The sequence below is a fragment of the Pyxicephalus adspersus genome, chromosome 2 (assembly GCF_032062135.1).
Source record: "Pyxicephalus adspersus chromosome 2, UCB_Pads_2.0, whole genome shotgun sequence".
NCBI classification, from domain to species: Eukaryota; Metazoa; Chordata; class Amphibia; order Anura; family Pyxicephalidae; genus Pyxicephalus; species Pyxicephalus adspersus.
In genome coordinates, this window is record NC_092859.1 from 19,942,331 (window position 1) to 19,960,382 (window position 18,052).

Sequence of the window (18,052 nt, forward strand, 5' to 3'; positions counted from 1 at the left end):
TGCGGTCTTTCCATATATGTCACAGTAGAACAAGTCTCCAGTGGTCAGGAATGGTCTGTAACCACATCAGTCAGGAACCATACATGACAAGGAGCCAACCATGGTATAGTAATGTTTGTGACCTCTTTTTAGACGTCACAGTATACAGCAAGTCTCCAGTAGTCAGGAATGGTCTATGACCAAATCAGTCAGGAACCCTACATGATGAGGAGCAAACCATGGTAAAATTTGTGGCCTCTTTTTAGACCTCACAGTATACACCAAGTCTCCAGTGGTCAGGAATGGTCTATGACCACATGGGTCAAGAACCATAGATGACTGGGAGCCAACCATGGTATACTAAAGTTTATGACCTCTTTTTAGATGTCACACTATACCAAGTCTCAAGTGGTCAGGAATGGTCTATGACCACATCAGTCAGGAAGAAACCATGACAAGGAGCCAACCATGGTATAGAAAAGTTTGTGACCTGTTCTTAGATGTCACAGTATACCAAGTCTCCATTGGTCAGGAATGGTCTACAACCACATCGGTAACGAACCAAACATGACAAGGAGCCAACAATGGTTTACTAAAGTTTGTGACCTCTTTTTAGACGACATACTATATCAAGTCTCCAGTGGTCAGGAATGGTCTATGACATCGGTCAGGAACCATACAAGACTGGGAGCCAACCATGGTATAGTAAATTTTGTGACCTCTTTTTAGATGTCACAGTATACCAAGTCTCCAGTGGCGAGGAATGGTCTACGACCATATGGGTCATGTACCACACAGGACAAGGAGCCAACCATGGTATACCAAGGTGTGCGGTCTCTCCATAGATGTCACACTATACCAAGTCTCCAGTGGTCAGCAGCCACAAGGCAAGAACGGTAATGTACCTCTGACAGCTCGTTCCGTGCTGGACAGCTTGCTAGGACCCCGGGGTCCGGACATGATTCCACCTGCCCGCAGAGGTCTCTTCTGGTGGCCAAAAAGGTGTCAATCTTGTGGTGGGTCCTCTGTCACTTCCTCTCCATGTCTCCCTCCAATTCCTTTCTATTGAGATGACAATCCAGGAGAAAGCAGGGTGTCTCTGTGCCTACAGGCCCCTGTGTGTTCCTTCAGCTACAGGCAGGCAATACCAGGGACTGTCTCCTGAATGAACAATGTCTTCACATTGCTTTCACTCAGCCTGTCTTCCCTAAGCTGCCTTGTTATATCATGTCCTCCCTGTCTGCCTCTTACACTGCCCTCTCTCTCTGTGTATCCTGGGTGTCTCTCTCCAGCTGGCACACGCTATTCCCTCCCCTCTGAAAAGCAGCAGTCTCTCCCTGTCCCTCAGACAGGCTGTCTCTATCTAGAGCGCGCACCACCCGCCCACCTGCCGGCCTCGGGACCGCGCCCGCTAGCAACACCCCCTGTACGTCACAGGGGCAGCCTGTGTACTACATCTCCCAGCATGCACCAGTCACAGCTGTATTAGCTCAGGGAAGGCGGGGCTCGAGGCATGATGGGAAATGTAGTTCTGCTGACCAAGCCTTAGCCCTGTTCATTACAGCCAGCATTTACAGTTTATTATTAATTATTATTAATATTATAAACAGGATTTATATAATGCCAACCTATTACGCAGCGCTGTACATTAAATTGGGCTTGCAAATGACAGACAGTGACAGAGGAGGAGAAGAGGACTAAGTTTCTGAATCCTGTGCAACTATAAAATTGCAAAAATCAATGTATAACTATCTGTGTGATTTTCCTTTAGAGTACAGGCTCAGTATGTAGTGGGAAATCCCATTTAGGCATTTACTAGATTGTAAGCTCTTCAGGGCAGGGTCCTCTCCTCCTGTGTCTCTGTCTGTATCTGTCTGTCATTTGCAACCCCTATTTTATGTACAGCGCTGTGTAATATGTTGGCGTTTTATAAATCCTGTTTAATAATAATAGGCAGTTGTTACTAAATTATATGCCTCCACCTGCAAGTTTTATCCTCCCCTGTTGGTCCAGCAATTACTGGAAGATTTGGGATTTTCTAATAATATTATTATCTGTCTGTCATTTGCAACCCCCATATAATAATAGGGGTTGCAAATGAGAGATACAGACAATGACACAGGAGAGGACCCTGCCCCAAAGAGCTTACAATCTAAAAGGTGGGGGAATTAACACACAAAAGGATGGGAGATATGTAGTGGTGGGAAGTAGTGACGGTTTTAAGAGACAGAAAAAGACGGGTAGGCAAGTTTGAAGACATGGGTTTTGAGTTCTTTTTTAAATGAGCAGAAAGTAGGAGCAAGCCAAATAGGAGGAGAAAGACCATTCCAGAGAGTTGGGGCAGCTCTAGAAAAGTCTTGAAGCCATGTGTGTGATGATGTTATGAGTGAGGAAGTCAGTAGGTCATTGGGGGAGTGAAGAGAGCGGCTGGGGGAGTATTTTTCTATCAGGTCAGACAGGTAAGTGGGACAAGAACTGTCGGGGGATTTGAAGGCAAATCACAGGAGCTTGAATTTGATTGTCAGGTGAAATGGAAGCCAATGAAGAGAACTTCATATGAGATGCAGCAGAAGAGGAGCGGTGGAAAGGATGGATGAGTCTGGCTGCAGCATTCATAATATATTGTAGAGAGAGTCAGGTTAGTGGAATACCCGATAGAAGGGTGTTACAGTAGTCCAGATGAGAGATGATAAGGGCATGTACAAGGAGTTTGGGGGTCTCTGGGGACAGGTAGGGGCAGATATTGGAGATGTTGCACAGGTGAACGTGACAGGACTTGGAGATGTTCTGAATAGGGGTGGGGGTGAAGGAGCTCTATAACACAAAGAAGTAACATTTAGAATGCATTCCATTTGCATTATGGATCAATGGTCAAAAATAAAGTTATGCACTCAATGTTTGTATTAGTTACTTCCATAGTATAGACACCAGACCTTACCACCACTGTATAGTCAGGTTCAGCACTGCTTTAGGATTGAGCATCTCCCATGAGGAAGCGGTTCCTTAAATGTTTTCCTTAAGGTGATACATGCTTGTTGAGGGTATCAGTGAGCATACATACATACATACATACATACCCTGTTTCCCCTATAATAAGGCACTGTCTTATATTTTTTGAAATGCCAAAATATGCCCTAGGTCTTATTTTCAGGGGGATGTCTTATTTTTCCATGAAGAAGACTACAGTACACATTTATTGTTGAAAATCACTCATGTGCCATTGATTGTCCCCTTCTGATCACTCTGTGCCATTCATTGTCCCCTTCTGATCACTCATCTGCCATTCATTGTCCCCTTCTGATCACTACCGTATGTGCCACTGATTGTCTCCTTCTGATCACTGAGTCGCCGGGTACTACAGCCAGCATCGAGGAGTCACACAGAGGCACACAGTATCAGGTATCGGAGGATGTCTTATTTGTGGGTGGTGCTTTATTTTAATTGTTTGAGCAAAAATCGGGGGTTGGCTTATTTGATGGGGATGCCTTATCATCGGGGAAACACGATACATACATACATACATACAGTGTGTGATTTATGCAGAACAGCAGAACTGTAGCTTTTGAACCTAATGATTGACATATATATTGTTTTTTTTAGTAGATTTCCATTATTCATGTTTAGTGTAACAACAATTATTTCTTTTTTTCTGTTTTTAGACAGCATGTAATTCAATGCTGGTTTATGTAATATTACCAGCGCTGTTCAGATTTGTCTTCGATCGTTTTGCCCAGATTCTGATATTGCTGAATTATAGCAGCTGATTTTCACTATAGAGAGGAGTGCAGCGATTTTTCCTTTTAGGCATAATATTTGTTCAGATTTTGAATAGTCTGTTGAAAGCTACAAACACATTTGGGATAGTATAAAGTTGGCTTAGACTGTGCATAGTCAGATATGTTATAGAAAAGACCATCTGCAGACAACAAGAAAAAGTAAGAAGTTACACTGATATAGAAGGCCCTAGCCATACTGATGGGATGTACCCATCATTGTTCATTGCTATGTGTACACCTGCTCACCATCCACAACATCATAACTAAGAAAGAACACAAATCGTTTGCCTTTAAATTATTTTATTGTCAGAACCTGAGATGGGAGTTTCAGAGGAAGAAGAGAACAATCCAGTGCAGAATGCTCCTTTATTGTACTGCCACAAAAAGAAGGGGACATTGCTTCAAACACAGGCATAAAAAAAGAATCATTTTTACTGTTAGCTGGATTGCCACATAACTAGCCGAGGCCACCAGCATGAGAGACCCACCCAAAAGAATAATTAGTTATTGGCAATAGAAAGACTACAAAGCAGAATAATTTTTTTTTGTACTGCAAAAAGTGGCAACGCTGGGGTAACAAATGGGAGTGGTAAAAGCAATCTACCAATGTTCCCCTATGACAGGACAACCTTTACTCAAACAATTAAAGTAAGAATGATGGCTCAAAGCTTTCTTCAAAAATCAACTTTGATTGCTCAGAAAGTCCAATTTATTACACATAGAAATTACTTTAGTAGATGGAAAGGCTGCAAAAAATGCCATGGCAGTTATATATTTTGCAGCCAATGATATGGAGACTGCAGAACCTAAACACATAGCCAGAGTTTCAATGAAATATTAAGAGAACAGACAAGGGTAAAGGAACAAGTTAAACTCAGATTCCAGCACCTGGGTGCACTGAAAAAAGCAGTTAATATTAATCACTTAATAAAGAAGTAGAGCTTCAAGTAAACCCACAAATGTATACTATATGTACTTTTTTTTAGCACCCATTGCCCTTCATAAAATAAAATTCCCAATATCCCTCACATTCCAGCTGCAATTTAAATCCTGGCTCTGTAATTGGGGACTGACACTAAATTCTTATCTGCTAATGACATCATCAATATTCATAGGATGTCAGTGGATGGTTATACATGTTTGGTCAGACCCAGAGCTCAGGAATAGTTTAGGAAATAAAGCTGAATCTGCTTAAAAAAAAATAATTGCAGCCCTAATAAAAAAATAATCTCAAATATGTTCACAGCACAGTGATAGAAACAAGAATTGCTTGTACAGAAAGATGTTACCAGAGGTTGGAATTCAGCCATAATTGGAATTTGCATCTGCATGACCACACTGTTAGGATACCCACAAATCCTGTATTATACTTTGCCCCGATTAGACCTAGCACAGTCTCTAAATGTCACTGCCTATAGGGCCTGTGTTGTCATGCTTAAGCTTGCGCAAATGACATAAGTTAGACATCATTGTGAGACACTTCTGAGACCATTACAAATTAACTGGAAGGTGCTTTTGACCTGCAGTGGATCACCTTCTGATCTGTCTTAGGTAAGTTTTGCATTTCCACAGACTAAAATGGGTGTGTGAAATCAGTCTGAAGCAAGCAAAAATCATAACCATTAGCACAGGTCCTAGGTCTCATGGCATAGGTGGGAAAAGAAAAATGCAAATACTGTTCCCGGAGTTCTTGAACATACTCAATAGGACAGAGGCAGTAAAATAAGGGAGAGCACTGGATTATGCCATTTTGCCACACATCATTTTTTACATTCTGTAGCTGTGCTAATCTAGCATCATGTTCTAATAGTGGGCTTTTATAATTGCCCATGGTCATTAAATACAATAGCAAAATCATACACGCACATACAAACACAGCGCCAGTGTGCAAAATAAATGCCAACGTTGGCCATTCTTCAAAAAAATAATAGATGTGCTATTCAAGAGAGTTCTATTGCGGTCCTGGATCATTGCACTGGAATAAATGTATCACACATACAGATCAGCATCCCTGGTTCTCTTCCCCTTCTGTACTTCAAGATAAAACAAAACACTATTTGGGTGTGGAGGGAGCAGTAGCAGCAAAGGGGAAACCGCAAGCTTGTCAGTGTTGCACAAACTGTTCTTGACCAAGGCTGGGTACCTCTTGGGCAGCTTATCAATGGGAAACCAATGCAAATATACCAGCAGGTAGATAATAACGTAACGGATTCTGATGGTCAAAAAAAAAAAAAAAAGTAAGGTACAATCCAGCACAGGTCGGATGGGAGATGAATTATCAGTTCACTTTCCTTCTAAACAGGGTAGTACAGGGGAAAAAGATTTTTACCCCATCTTTTGTTCGGTTGATTTGGTCCATTTATTGGAGGAATATAAACCACTTATCAATATGATAAACTCTCTAAAAACACAGTCTTTGAAATACAGTGTCATCTCCATGACAGAGATGGTTGCAATAGAATAGCGAACGATTATTGGCGCAGGTGATGACGCTGGGTGGAGAATCGGCTAGGTTGGCTCCACATAACCAATACATCCTTAGGGCTAACATAGGAAAGGTGACTGGCTTCTTAATGCCATAATGTGACATGGAGCTGGTCGGTTTGCATTCTCTTAAAGAACCTTAATGGGCAAGATGACTGGAATAACCACTATAAAATGTAAGGAAGGTTACTCATCCATTGGGTGGATTTATATGTAACACCATACGCCAAAATCTAAAGCTTTCCCTCTATACATATGAGGAAGAAATGTGCCATACATCTCCCTTCCTTTGGCCAGATTTGGGTCACGGTTTTTCTGCCAGAGATGTCCTATAAAGGATTTGTCAGCCTCTGTGTCACCCTATCTATCCCAGCTGGATTTGACCAGAGAAGGTTGTAAGTAGCAGCATAATGGCAAAGCCAGTGAGAAGGCCAGCATTCTGTATGAGAAAAGCAGTCAAGGGTCGCCCTCCTTCCTCATCCTCCTTACTGACTTCATTCATCTCAGGAAACTAGAAAACAAAAAAATAAATAAAAATAAGTTGTATTCTGACACATTGATTGCCGATATAGGATTCAATCATGCAGGCAGATAATCTCATATATATATATAAGTATAACTTTGGTTTGGTTTTGTATAGCGTGGGGAAGGGTTAGACCTGATGTCACATTTCCATTGTGACCTTTGTGTAGGTGATTAAAGACAATGAAAACTTGAGGTAAAATCCAAAATTTTCAGTCATCATATGTGGTAAGAAGATACGCAGGTCATCTGTTTCAGGGACAGCCGCTAAGCAAACCCTTTTTTATACATTACCTCCAAATTTCTAAAGGCAACTCTCCCGCAGTGGCTTAAAGCCTTTTCCCATTCTATGCAAAAGCACAAAAAATGTTTTGGCTAAAAATGCAGTTAATACTAGTAGGAGGTTGTGAAAGGATTTAAAAATTGTTTATCCTTGTTAATCATGTGCAGTTTGTGAATGTGAGGACATTAACAAAACCTACGCAATGTCAATTTTCTATGATTTACTCCTAGGTACATAAAAACTATAGAACTCATTCAAGTTATCAGAAGTAAAGCTCCTCTTAGAAGTAACTTCGCAGCCTCCAAAATGTCAATTTAAATACAGAGCAGGTGCTCTAGATGGGAGCGACTGGACTGCTGCGAGAAGGACTTCAGAGCTTCTTCTGTAACCTTGAGGATGAATTGTTTAAATTTGCATGCAACCACAGAGAGCTTGTTTTGTAGCTCATTAGGATTGTTGGAAATTTAAAATGCTAGCCATAGCCTGACCACATGCACACACTTTCCCATTGCTCTCCTTTTAATGGAACATTTTATAAACGTAAATGTTAAGACAACAACAACGTGTACCTCAAAGAGACAGGTTAGTGGGAATGGGTCCTATTACAAGCAATCAACTTGTTTGGGTCTTAAGCCACATACACACGTGCAATTATTGTCGTTGGAAAGGATCTTTCACGATCCTTTCCAACGACAAACGATGCATGAATGAGTGCTGTACGTACAGAACTGTTCTGCTCTATAGAGACGGGGGAAAACAACTATGCGCTTTTTCCCTTCCCTTACATTACAATCGTTCGACGCAAGGGGTGCTGTACACACGCCCGATTCTCGCCTGAGCTGATTATCGGGCGAGAACCATTGGACGTGTGTAGGTAGCTTTAGGGATGGGAATTTTATATGCAGTTGCAAATTGACACGTCTGATGTGAATTAAAACCCAGACTGTCCTATAACTACAGGGCAAATGGCCTGTTTACTTTAGCAATATGGCTTTAACAAGTTAACGCAACATTCATAGCCAAACTTTTTTTTTTTTTTTTTTTTTAACGTAAGTAAGTAAAGTAAAGTTTGGCCAACTTAGGTTACTACACTTTCCACACAGTGACCTATAAAATAATTGAGCTGAAGCAAAAGCAGCAGGGGTCAACTCTTTATTGTATAACCTATATTATAAAAAAGAAATACAGCCCAATTGGTATCTTTGAATAATGCCTCAGTTAGACTTTTCTGTAGCCTATATCCTAATAATAAATAGACACATTGTTCTGCCCCAGGCCATAACCTGCAGAGACCCAAGACGTGGGTACTTAAACTGTAAATCACTCTAAGCGCCATGGCTTTCAGAGGCTGACTGAATGGTCCTGTTGTATAACAGATTATCTCTATAATTTCCAAGGAAGTGCTGAAATACCTGGCGTCGGACACTAAGTGGTGCTGTGTACACAGCAAGCTTATTCCATATCTTGTAAAATCAATTGGGTTCTTTATAGTTTGGAGAAAAAAAAAAAGGCTCATTTCAAAATAAAACTTTTGGTTGGGATTCTATGCATGTTCTATGTATTTTAGAATTAAAAAAAAAAAATTAATAAAATAAAAATGAATTTCTAAACCGGAGAACCTGAACGACTGCATACTACATATTTTTTCCTTTTCTTTTGAAATAAAGGTTAAACAGAAAAGATAGGGGCTTTGGGCTCTTGTTTAAAGTTATGTATTATTATTATTATTATTATTATTATTATTATTAAAAAAGGCATAATTACAGTTTTATGTCACAACAATACAATAGTGTATTAACTAACAGATCTTTTTTTGCCTACAGATAAGCATTACCTACTTTACAACACAGTTTATGCAGGATGATAGCTTTGAAATACCTGTTAAGTGAAGGGGATGGGGATTGGTTTATACCTGTAAGGATGGACATCTTAACTGGCATTGCAGAATTTTAAGCTGATTGTCTCAGGGTTGTCACACTTATCCCTCGTTTACTACCTGGTGTGTCTTTTACCAGGAACAAGCATTGGCATCAGATATGCACATGCTCGGTCCTTCGGAGATTCAGCTTTTCTTTTAAAGTTAATTGCTAGTTTAAAACAGATGAGCAAATCACAGTGCAGTTGGTGGCTGTTTATGCAAGCACCCCAGTGCATCTGGCATAACTGTGTGCAGTAAAATGTAGGTAGCTTTGGTTACCAGCCTGCTTCACAACCACCAGAAATGAACAAGCCCTAAATATGTGATTGAATAATCCTAAGAACGCTCAAAAAGGAGAGAAGCAAGTGATATAATTTACCCTAACCTTTATATCGTCTTTTAACACACTATACTACTATAAAAAAATTAGCTACAAGTAACTTTACTGTACAAAAATGGCAAAAACCCAAAAAAGTAGCACAATTCCAGAACCATAGAAGTTATGTGTATGTCTACTTGTGTGACAAATACGAAGAAATGGAATATGAAGTATTAAATTGTTTGAAAAATTTTCCTGTTAAGCATCAGTAAGGGTAAAATAAATTGGATTAGTAGGTGTATTATCAGTATATTCCAGGAAGGTGTGCAATGGATATTTGGCTGCACACTTCAGTTTTCAAAATACTTTGTGACAAACATTACTTTCATGGCAGGTGTTGGCACCTGATTGGACAGCACAAGGTCACTGCTTGTTTGTTCTTACCATGTCAGCAAGTGCAATGTACAGGAACATCCCTCCTGCCAGGCCAAAGATCCAGTTGGAAGAGAAGTGACTGCCAGCCAAGATACCAAATGCCAGGCCCATGTAGCAGCAGCAGGCAGACAGGAAGTTAAAGAAAAGGGCTTGAGGAATGCTCATTCCAGCATTTAGCAATATAACAAAATCCCCTGCAACATAAACACAAGGAGGGTTACTAGAAAAGAACACATTGTAAAGGTAAACATGACACTGAACTTTGGATCCCAAATACATTTATCAAGTTTATAACAGGCTTTGCAACAAATGGTTTTATTACATTCTCTGTTATTAGTTAACTTTTTTAGTATTTTTACATAAAAAAGGTCAACTGTTGTACAATATGTATTTACTGTATGCAGTTCTAACATTTAGCATAATATATTAGGATTACTTACTCCTTGAAGTGAATTATGATTCAAATAGTATGATACATTTCCAATTTCACTATGTATTCAACACTTCCTAACACTAAACGCTCAAACAAGTTTATGCAGACACAGAACACATGATAACATAATTATATTCTAGAACCCTGGTGGCCAACATTTTACTCCTTGGTACTTGTTACGTCTTTAGACCCCAGTGTGTAGTGGAAGCAATGATTTGTAAAGGAGAAATAGAAGGATCTTTACTGACGTTACATAAGGTCCCCAGTCTTAAGCTGGGTACACAAATCAGACTTTTGTCGTTGGAAAAGATCTTTCACAATCCTTTCCAATGACAAAAGACTGAAAGATGCATGAATGAGCGCTGGACATACAGCACCGTTCTGCTCTATTGAGAGGGGAGAATGATGGAGCGGCACCGTGCTGTGCTCCGTCCCCTTCACTTGTATTGCAGCCGTTCAGCGAAGACGAATCCATGAATGACGAGCGCCGCACACACGCCAGATTCTCATCCGATACCAGCCCTGAAGCAATATTCGGATGAGAATCATCTGACGTGTACCTAGCTGTACGGTTTTACGCAGGTCTGCAAGCTACAACCAAATTTGTAGCGTGTCCACAATCTTATCTTCTCGACCAGATCTGCCACCCAACAGAACAGTACATACATGCAAAAAACAAACAGAGGGTAACTGCATAAACGCTTCAATGATAGTTCTACAAACATAAATCAGAGGTAAGTGTTCTCCCCAGACCCTTTTAGCTGGGCACACCACCCGGCACTTTTCGGCAACCACCCGGCTGTTTTTGGGTGGTTACTGATGAGTTGGGTCATAATTCAGCAGCTTCCACCCGCTTAGAATTTCTTACCACCAAGCTTACAAAAATTTCTGGGTTGAGCACCGAGAGGCGATTACTAGTGGTAGGTACAGCCACACAAATCACCACACTGATCAATGAACAAAACGTTTGTTTATCTGTAATTCTGTTCTTCTTTTACGAAATCCTCCACAAAAAAATACCTGTGGGTAATAAGCTCAATTTTGGAGAAGATAAAGTACTAATTATTAACACTAAATCTGCAACTGAAAAAGGCCTACAGATTTGGTTGCTGTAACAGATAATGCTTTGTACTCTGGTGTCAGGGATTTCCTGGTGTTTTTCACAGACCCTGGGGCACAAATCACAGAACAAAGAATCATAAAAGTTTTGTGAGAGATGCATCAGGTGCAGCTGCAGATGCCAGGAAAATAAATAAGTGTAACAACCTAAACTTATCCAACCTCTATGTTGTAATTTTCCCTATTTCAGACAAATACTTTTTTAATCAACTGAAGAAATTAAAGTTATTCATACCCAGTTCATGTGGGAATTCTTCGCACAAGATAGCAATGGACGTGCTGACACCCTGGAAGACAGAGACCGTGAACGAGGCTCCAATAGCCAGCCCATCTATAAAGTTGTGTAACCCATCACTGAGAGTGATCATCCAGGCCAGCGTGCCAATGTCAGAGTACCGGATCCCTTTTAGCCAGTAGCAAGAACTTTGTTGACCAGGGAGGTCCTGCATGGGAGAGAAAAAAAATATAAATAATAAAATATATATAATAAAGTTTCCAATTTAACAAAGCCAAGTTAAAATTTCCCTTAGCTTGACATTTTACTGCAAAAAACTTGGTTCATCCAGTTGTCCAAAGCTTAGAGCATTGGTCAGCTTAAAGTTCCAAGTCACACAGATGTATAGATGGCCAATTACTACAATATGCCGGAAGTACCAGTGATCAGCTTTTACAGAAAAAACATGTTTTAATATAAAACTGGGAGTAGAAATGCTATCCAGTTTTTAGGTTGCAGCTAACAGTAAGCAATGATAGGATTTCAATGGATACTAAAACTTTTTAAAATACTTCCATTTGTCAGTGCAATGGGTTAAATTACATATCAACCATGAATATAATTAGATAATTGTAAAATATATTCTAACAGTGAAGTTTGTGATGCAAATTACCAACCTGTACTGCTAGCGACCCCACCACAACTTTCTCATCACCAAGATGTTGTCGGAGGTCAGATTCGCTGCCACCTGGAGGAGGAATCATGTGATCCAGGTCCCCATTCTGCAGCTTCTCAGTTACTCCCTCTTCAGCATCACGCTTCCTGGCATCTGTTGTGTAGTGACTGTGACCATGCTGAGGATGGGGGAGACAGTAAAGAGAAAGGTTAGCACCTAGTAAAAGATACCGGGGAAAAAAAAATGTGCAGTGCTAGTAACATACAAGTTCAGAACAGATCTGCCACTTAGGTGAAAGCTGTGTGTATATGCACATGGGCAGCAAGGTCGCTCAGAGGTTAGCACTCTTTTGCAGCGCTAGGTCCCAGGTTCAAATCTTGGCCAGGACACTATCTGCATGGAGTTTGTAGGATCTCCCCATGTTTGTGTGGGTTTCCTACCACATTCCATAAACATGAAGTTAGGTTAATTGGCTTCTCCCAAAATTGACCTTCGGCTGTGGTAATGACATATGACTATGGTAGGAACACTATATTCTGAGCTCCTAGGGACAGCTAGTGACATGACTATGGGCATTGTACAGCACTGGATAATATGTTGGCGCTATAAAAATACTGTGTAATAATAACAATAAAGAGATGAAAAATGTTGCAGGAGGCAGAGCAACATTTTTACCGTTGATTCCCAAGCCTGTAGCTTGTCTATCTGCACCACAACCCAGCCCTGCACATTGTTTCCATTTCCAGAACCTTGACACTGATTTGCAGTGGGGGTGGTATGTGAGACACAGATAAAGAAGGATTTGGCTCAGTCAAAATGTAAGGAGTTTTTATTTTATTCTAATTATTATTATTAAACAGGATTTATATACCGCCAACATATTACGAAGCGCTGTACATTAAATAGGGGATGCAAATGACAGATACAGACAGTGTCAATGGAGGAGGAGAGGACCCTGGCCAGAAGAGCTTACAATCTAAGAGGTGGGGAAAGTATCACACAATAGTAGGGGAGATATGGATTGATGGGAAGTAGTGAGGGTTTCAAGAGACTGAAGACGACGGGCAGGCAAGTTTGAAAAAATGGGTTTTGAGTTCTCTTAACGGAGCAGAAAGTATGAAATCTGTGTAAAATACTTTAAGATCTATGTACCCCTGTTCTACCCTTACTATACATCTTACAGAGACAGGTTGCACAGTGGTAAAAGTCTTCAGTCAATCCCAGATACTCTATACTTGTGGCATAAAACCTCTGAATTTTAATAGTACATTTTACATAAATAGGCCTAAAGCTATTCAGTACAATTGTAAAAGGTACAGATTATAAATAGCAGCTTGGCGGTCTAGGGAAATATTGCACCTGGTTGCAAAAAATTAAATCAATGGAAAAAACCATCAGTGAAAATAGGAGAAGTTACCAGCTGCATAGCAAATATCAGTCAGGTAACAGGTTGCAATGCAGAAGAGCTTTAGTAAACATAGATAGTACTTACTGACCTGTGCAAACAATATTCTGAATTTGATTTATTAGAGGGGAAAAAAATACATTTTATCAAATGTTAACATTAGCTCTGCTCCCAAACAGGAATAAGTGAAGAAAAAAAAGAAAGCAATCTCAATATGAAGAGAGTATTTAGGAGGAGAATTAATGTAAAGGAGACCGTAATGGGGTGGGATATAAAGAATGCATGAAAGACAGATGCCTCTACCTCGGAAAATAGGATAACTGCCAACCAGGAAACTGCCAATGGAAGTGTACACATAGGAAAACACATTCATGACTGGCATGGTTACATAGAGATCTTTCAAGGCAAAAAGAATGTATGACAGTATTTTCCATAGTCAGAGGTAGTTATCATCTGAAAACATTACTAACACAGAATATAGGAGGTGAATCAATGAAACTTGTGTGTAAATCTTTATTTGAGCTACTAAGTCCTGCAAACAACACAGACTTAGCAACATCTGAAAAAAAAAAAAAAAAAAAACTTTTAGATGATCAGACATAAGACACTGAGGTGGAAGTATAAGATTCAGATACAGCATGTAAAGGAAGATTGGAATACACAAGTACAGATCTTTTAATATACAACACAATCATTATTAAACAGGATTTATAGAGCGCCAACATATTACGCAGCTCTGTAGATTAAATAGAGGTTGCAAATGTCGGACAGATACAGATATTAACAGGAGGCAAGGACCCTGCCCAAAAGTTTACAATCCAAGAGATAATATGAATATACTTTCATAAGCCCAGGGATAATTGGCCAATGTGACATTTAAAAAAAACAAATGTAGGTCAACTACCAAGAAATAGGTAAAGATGTGCTACTGCTGGTGGCTTACCTCATGTTTTTGCTTCAGCAGCATTTTTAGGACCTTTTCAGTGAAAAAGAAAAGATAAAATCCTCCAAAGACCACAGCAGAGGTTGATATGTATGAATCCTCCAGAGGGTTAAAGCCAAAGGCCTGTGGTATAGAGAGAAACCAGTTTATTATCCTGAACAGAAATGGTAACTGCAGAAAAAAGCGAAGTTTGTAAGTTCTACCAAAGGGGACCGGTCACTATGTAGCAGAAATAATGCAGAAAAAAGGAAATGGATAGTGGGTAGCAAAGCCTTGTTTAGAAATAGTTCTGATGGTTTTAATGTATTTTTTTTCCAAGAGAAATGTACATTTCTCTGTTTTAAACAATTCACCCATTTTGCATGTCAGCATGCTAGTTAGTTTATGTATTAGAAAAGATAAATGTCAATGACAGATTTCTGAGGCTTTCCATAATATCAGTGCCTATCACACCCAACTCTCCTTCCTCATGAGAACATGCAGACAGAATGGGTAGAGCTTAAACCTGACATGTGCAAACTAGAATTCCCAAAAAAAATAAAAAATACACAACCATCATTACCGTGCCATATGAACAAACAAGGGCGGTGTCCACCCTACACCCACTGCATTTCCAGTACTACAATGTAACAGGTTCACTTTAAAATGAACCAGTCATAATTGTTTTTATGCAAGAATATGAGTAAACTAATTATTATTCCTACATTGGAGGTATAGCTACTCACTTACGTAGTGGCACTTTTCGAGTCTTGATAAAGTCAGGGGTTCTCTGATCATCTGAAGTCTGACTGTTAATCAGTGACCTTATCTCAAAGGCTGCATAACAGACACGTTTTCACTTTACTTTCTTTTAATAGTTTACTTACATACAAGGCTTTATAAACACTAATATATTTGTATGGACTGGGAAGCATAACAACTCAAGCAGCTACTCTCCGGCTTCAGCAACCTCAGGCCCCTGGCTCTTAAGCCATAGAAAAATGTTCAGATAAATAATAGAGTGCAAATCTAAACTTCTTCGAGGTAGTCCACACAGTTTTATTGTAAATATTCCAATCCTTGCATAACCCCAGTCATGACTGGCCATGTTAAAAAATGAATGAGAGTAAGACCTAGTCTCCAATAGCTTCGAGCAAGCTTAAGTTGTATATCAAGAACATGGCATGGTACTGCATTCCTTTATTTTAGGGACACAAAAAATGAAAACCCAGCTTTGGCAAAGGGCAACAAAGCAGTCTCCTGAAATTAAGCCATAGCAGCAATGGAGACTGCCCAGTTGCTTTCATTTTCAGGCAATGGGATATGGATTCAGAGACTTCAAATTTGCACTTTAGAAGTTTTCAAAGCCAATGTAGACTAGGCCTCAATGAAAGTGTAGACAGCATGCGCCTTTTTAAAATGCAAAATTGCCTAACATGCAATGTGATCCTCAACAACCCCCATCTCTATTTGCAAGCACGCCAATTACACACAACACACAAAAAGCTACTCACTACAGTGTGCCACAAACAACACACACCAAGTCTCAGATTTGCACAAGGTCCCCCATACCTCGGGGATGAGCTGAAAGAGAGCGTTGGAATAGAGGGTCCCAATGGCGAGGGCAATGAAGAAGAGGAGAAGACGCTTGTAACAGGCTTTCTTCATGAAGGGAACCACGCCAGCCCCCAGGAGGGAGCAGAGGGAAATAACGGTGACACAGAGAAATCCATAACCCCACACTGAGGGGAATAAAAGGAGACCAAGAAAGGACAGGTGGTAAAAGAAGGTTACAGCGTAGACAGGAGAATTAGACATATAATGCAACAAAGATAGAAAATTTACCAGAAAAGGGGAGAAATAAGAGTTGATTAGCAATTTGATTTCATATATATCAGTTTATTCAAATCAACAAATTAATGGGGGTCTCCAGCACACATAAACTGAGTATAGTCTGGTATTATAATGGACCAAGTCTATTGTCTGTTAGGGCATTGCTGAAATCAGAAGCCTAATGAGATGGGTTTTTTTTTTGTTTGCCAAAATGATAATGTTTTCAGGAAAGCACAGGCCACCTGGTATCTGTCCATCCCCAACTGTGACACTATAGCCTACCTAACTCTATATTTGACTGCAAGTAAATGGGAAATGTGTGCATGTATGTAGGGATGGATCTTTGCTTTCTAACTTTATTTTTTATTCTTATTTGAGCAATCACTTTCATGTTTCTGATAAAAGCACAACCAACTCTAGTTAGGTCACAGCTTTGTTCCACTTTACTTCCAATGTAAAGTCATGCAAAAACACCTTACACATAAGTTAACAGAGGTGGTCCAAAGGTGTTTTTGATGGGTCATGCAGCAAATGTTAGCTATGCACTACTTGCAGCATCTGTCACACGGTCGTAGTTACATTTGGTTGTAAAGAAGAACCCTCCTTACTATATAGCCGCCCATGTAAACTACCCCATAGACTGCTGCTCAGATTAAGAAGCAAAAACTGGTATTGTGCAAGTTAAATTCTCGATGGTCAACAACTGATTATCAATTTCTTGAACAAAGCAGGAGCTGTTGCTTTGTAGGCTGAATCACTGTTCGGAAAAATACAACTCATTAAATTTAATTTGGTGAAATAAAAGAGGATTAAAGTTCATAATACCTAAATGAATCCTTATGATTTAGTAACCTGGGTACCTCTATACGAATAAGCCTAAGCAAGCAAAATACCTTTCTCTACCGATCTTACAGCTCATTTTAGGTATGCGGAGACCCTCAGTGTTCCCACATTATATTCTGTCTGATAAGTGAACACCAGATACAAGGGAGAAAGGCTGCAAGCACACTTTTGTTTTTTTAATATGGTGCTGTCTCTGTGTGGATCACTTTAGCTGCATTTTGCAATGATATCCACCCAGATATAAAATGTACTTAGTTGCAAAGTTCACTAAAGATACAATTAAGCAAGAACAATTATTTTGTTTTATGCATTGTACAAAAACATGGAGGTGTGAATGCAGCCTTGCCAAAGGAAATTTGACATTAAAAATAACATTTAAAAACAAGATTACAGAAAATCTTCCCATATGTAACCACATAGAATTAAGTTAAAAACAAGGCGGCACTGCGAATTCAGCTGTGCCAAACATTCTCCCCACAAAATTGCAACTTGGAATAACAATAATTTGGCACAGAAGAATGGTAGCCTTCAATTAGACCCTGAAAAGGAATACAAATTAACACTTTAAACAAGTAGAAGACCTGTACATGCTGCAGACATACAATAAATAAGAACTTTGTTGAAGAACCCTAATCTTGATTGAAATGGGTAGGAACATAATAACCAGAACTGAATTAAGAGGAGATCTGTCAGCTCATCAAGGGCACGGGGGATTGGAGGCAGAAGCTTCTGAGACCTGAACATACACTACAATCTTCATAGACCAACCCAACCCAAATCAGCCCCTTCTATATGCCCAATGAGGTGGCCCCACCTTCTACACCTTTCTTCTCTGGGTTAATTATTTGTTACAAATTCCTAAATGAAAACAGAGTTGTTGATTTCCTTTAC

At 39.7% G+C, this 18,052-nt stretch overlaps 1 protein-coding gene across 3 annotated transcripts in view; it reads right to left on the reverse strand.

Moving 5' to 3' along the window:
* Positions 1-4,038: 4,038 nt before the first annotated feature.
* The window catches only part of SLC39A14 (solute carrier family 39 member 14), a 29,971-nt gene continuing 15,957 nt past the window's right edge, over positions 4,039-18,052 (reverse strand). For 2 of the 3 annotated variants that reach the window (XM_072399829.1, XM_072399830.1), the window contains exons 4-9: positions 16,058-16,227; positions 14,507-14,629; positions 12,160-12,336; positions 11,504-11,711; positions 9,726-9,910; positions 4,039-6,750 (exon numbers count right to left, since the gene is read on the reverse strand). In XM_072399829.1, the coding sequence (XP_072255930.1) occupies positions 6,604-6,750; positions 9,726-9,910; positions 11,504-11,711; positions 12,160-12,336; positions 14,507-14,629; positions 16,058-16,227 (1,010 nt within the window). In that variant the 3' untranslated portion in view covers positions 4,039-6,603. The remainder of the gene's footprint in view (positions 6,751-9,725; positions 9,911-11,503; positions 11,712-12,159; positions 12,337-14,506; positions 14,630-16,057; positions 16,228-18,052) is intronic. The other variant, XM_072399831.1, reaches the window with a different exon arrangement.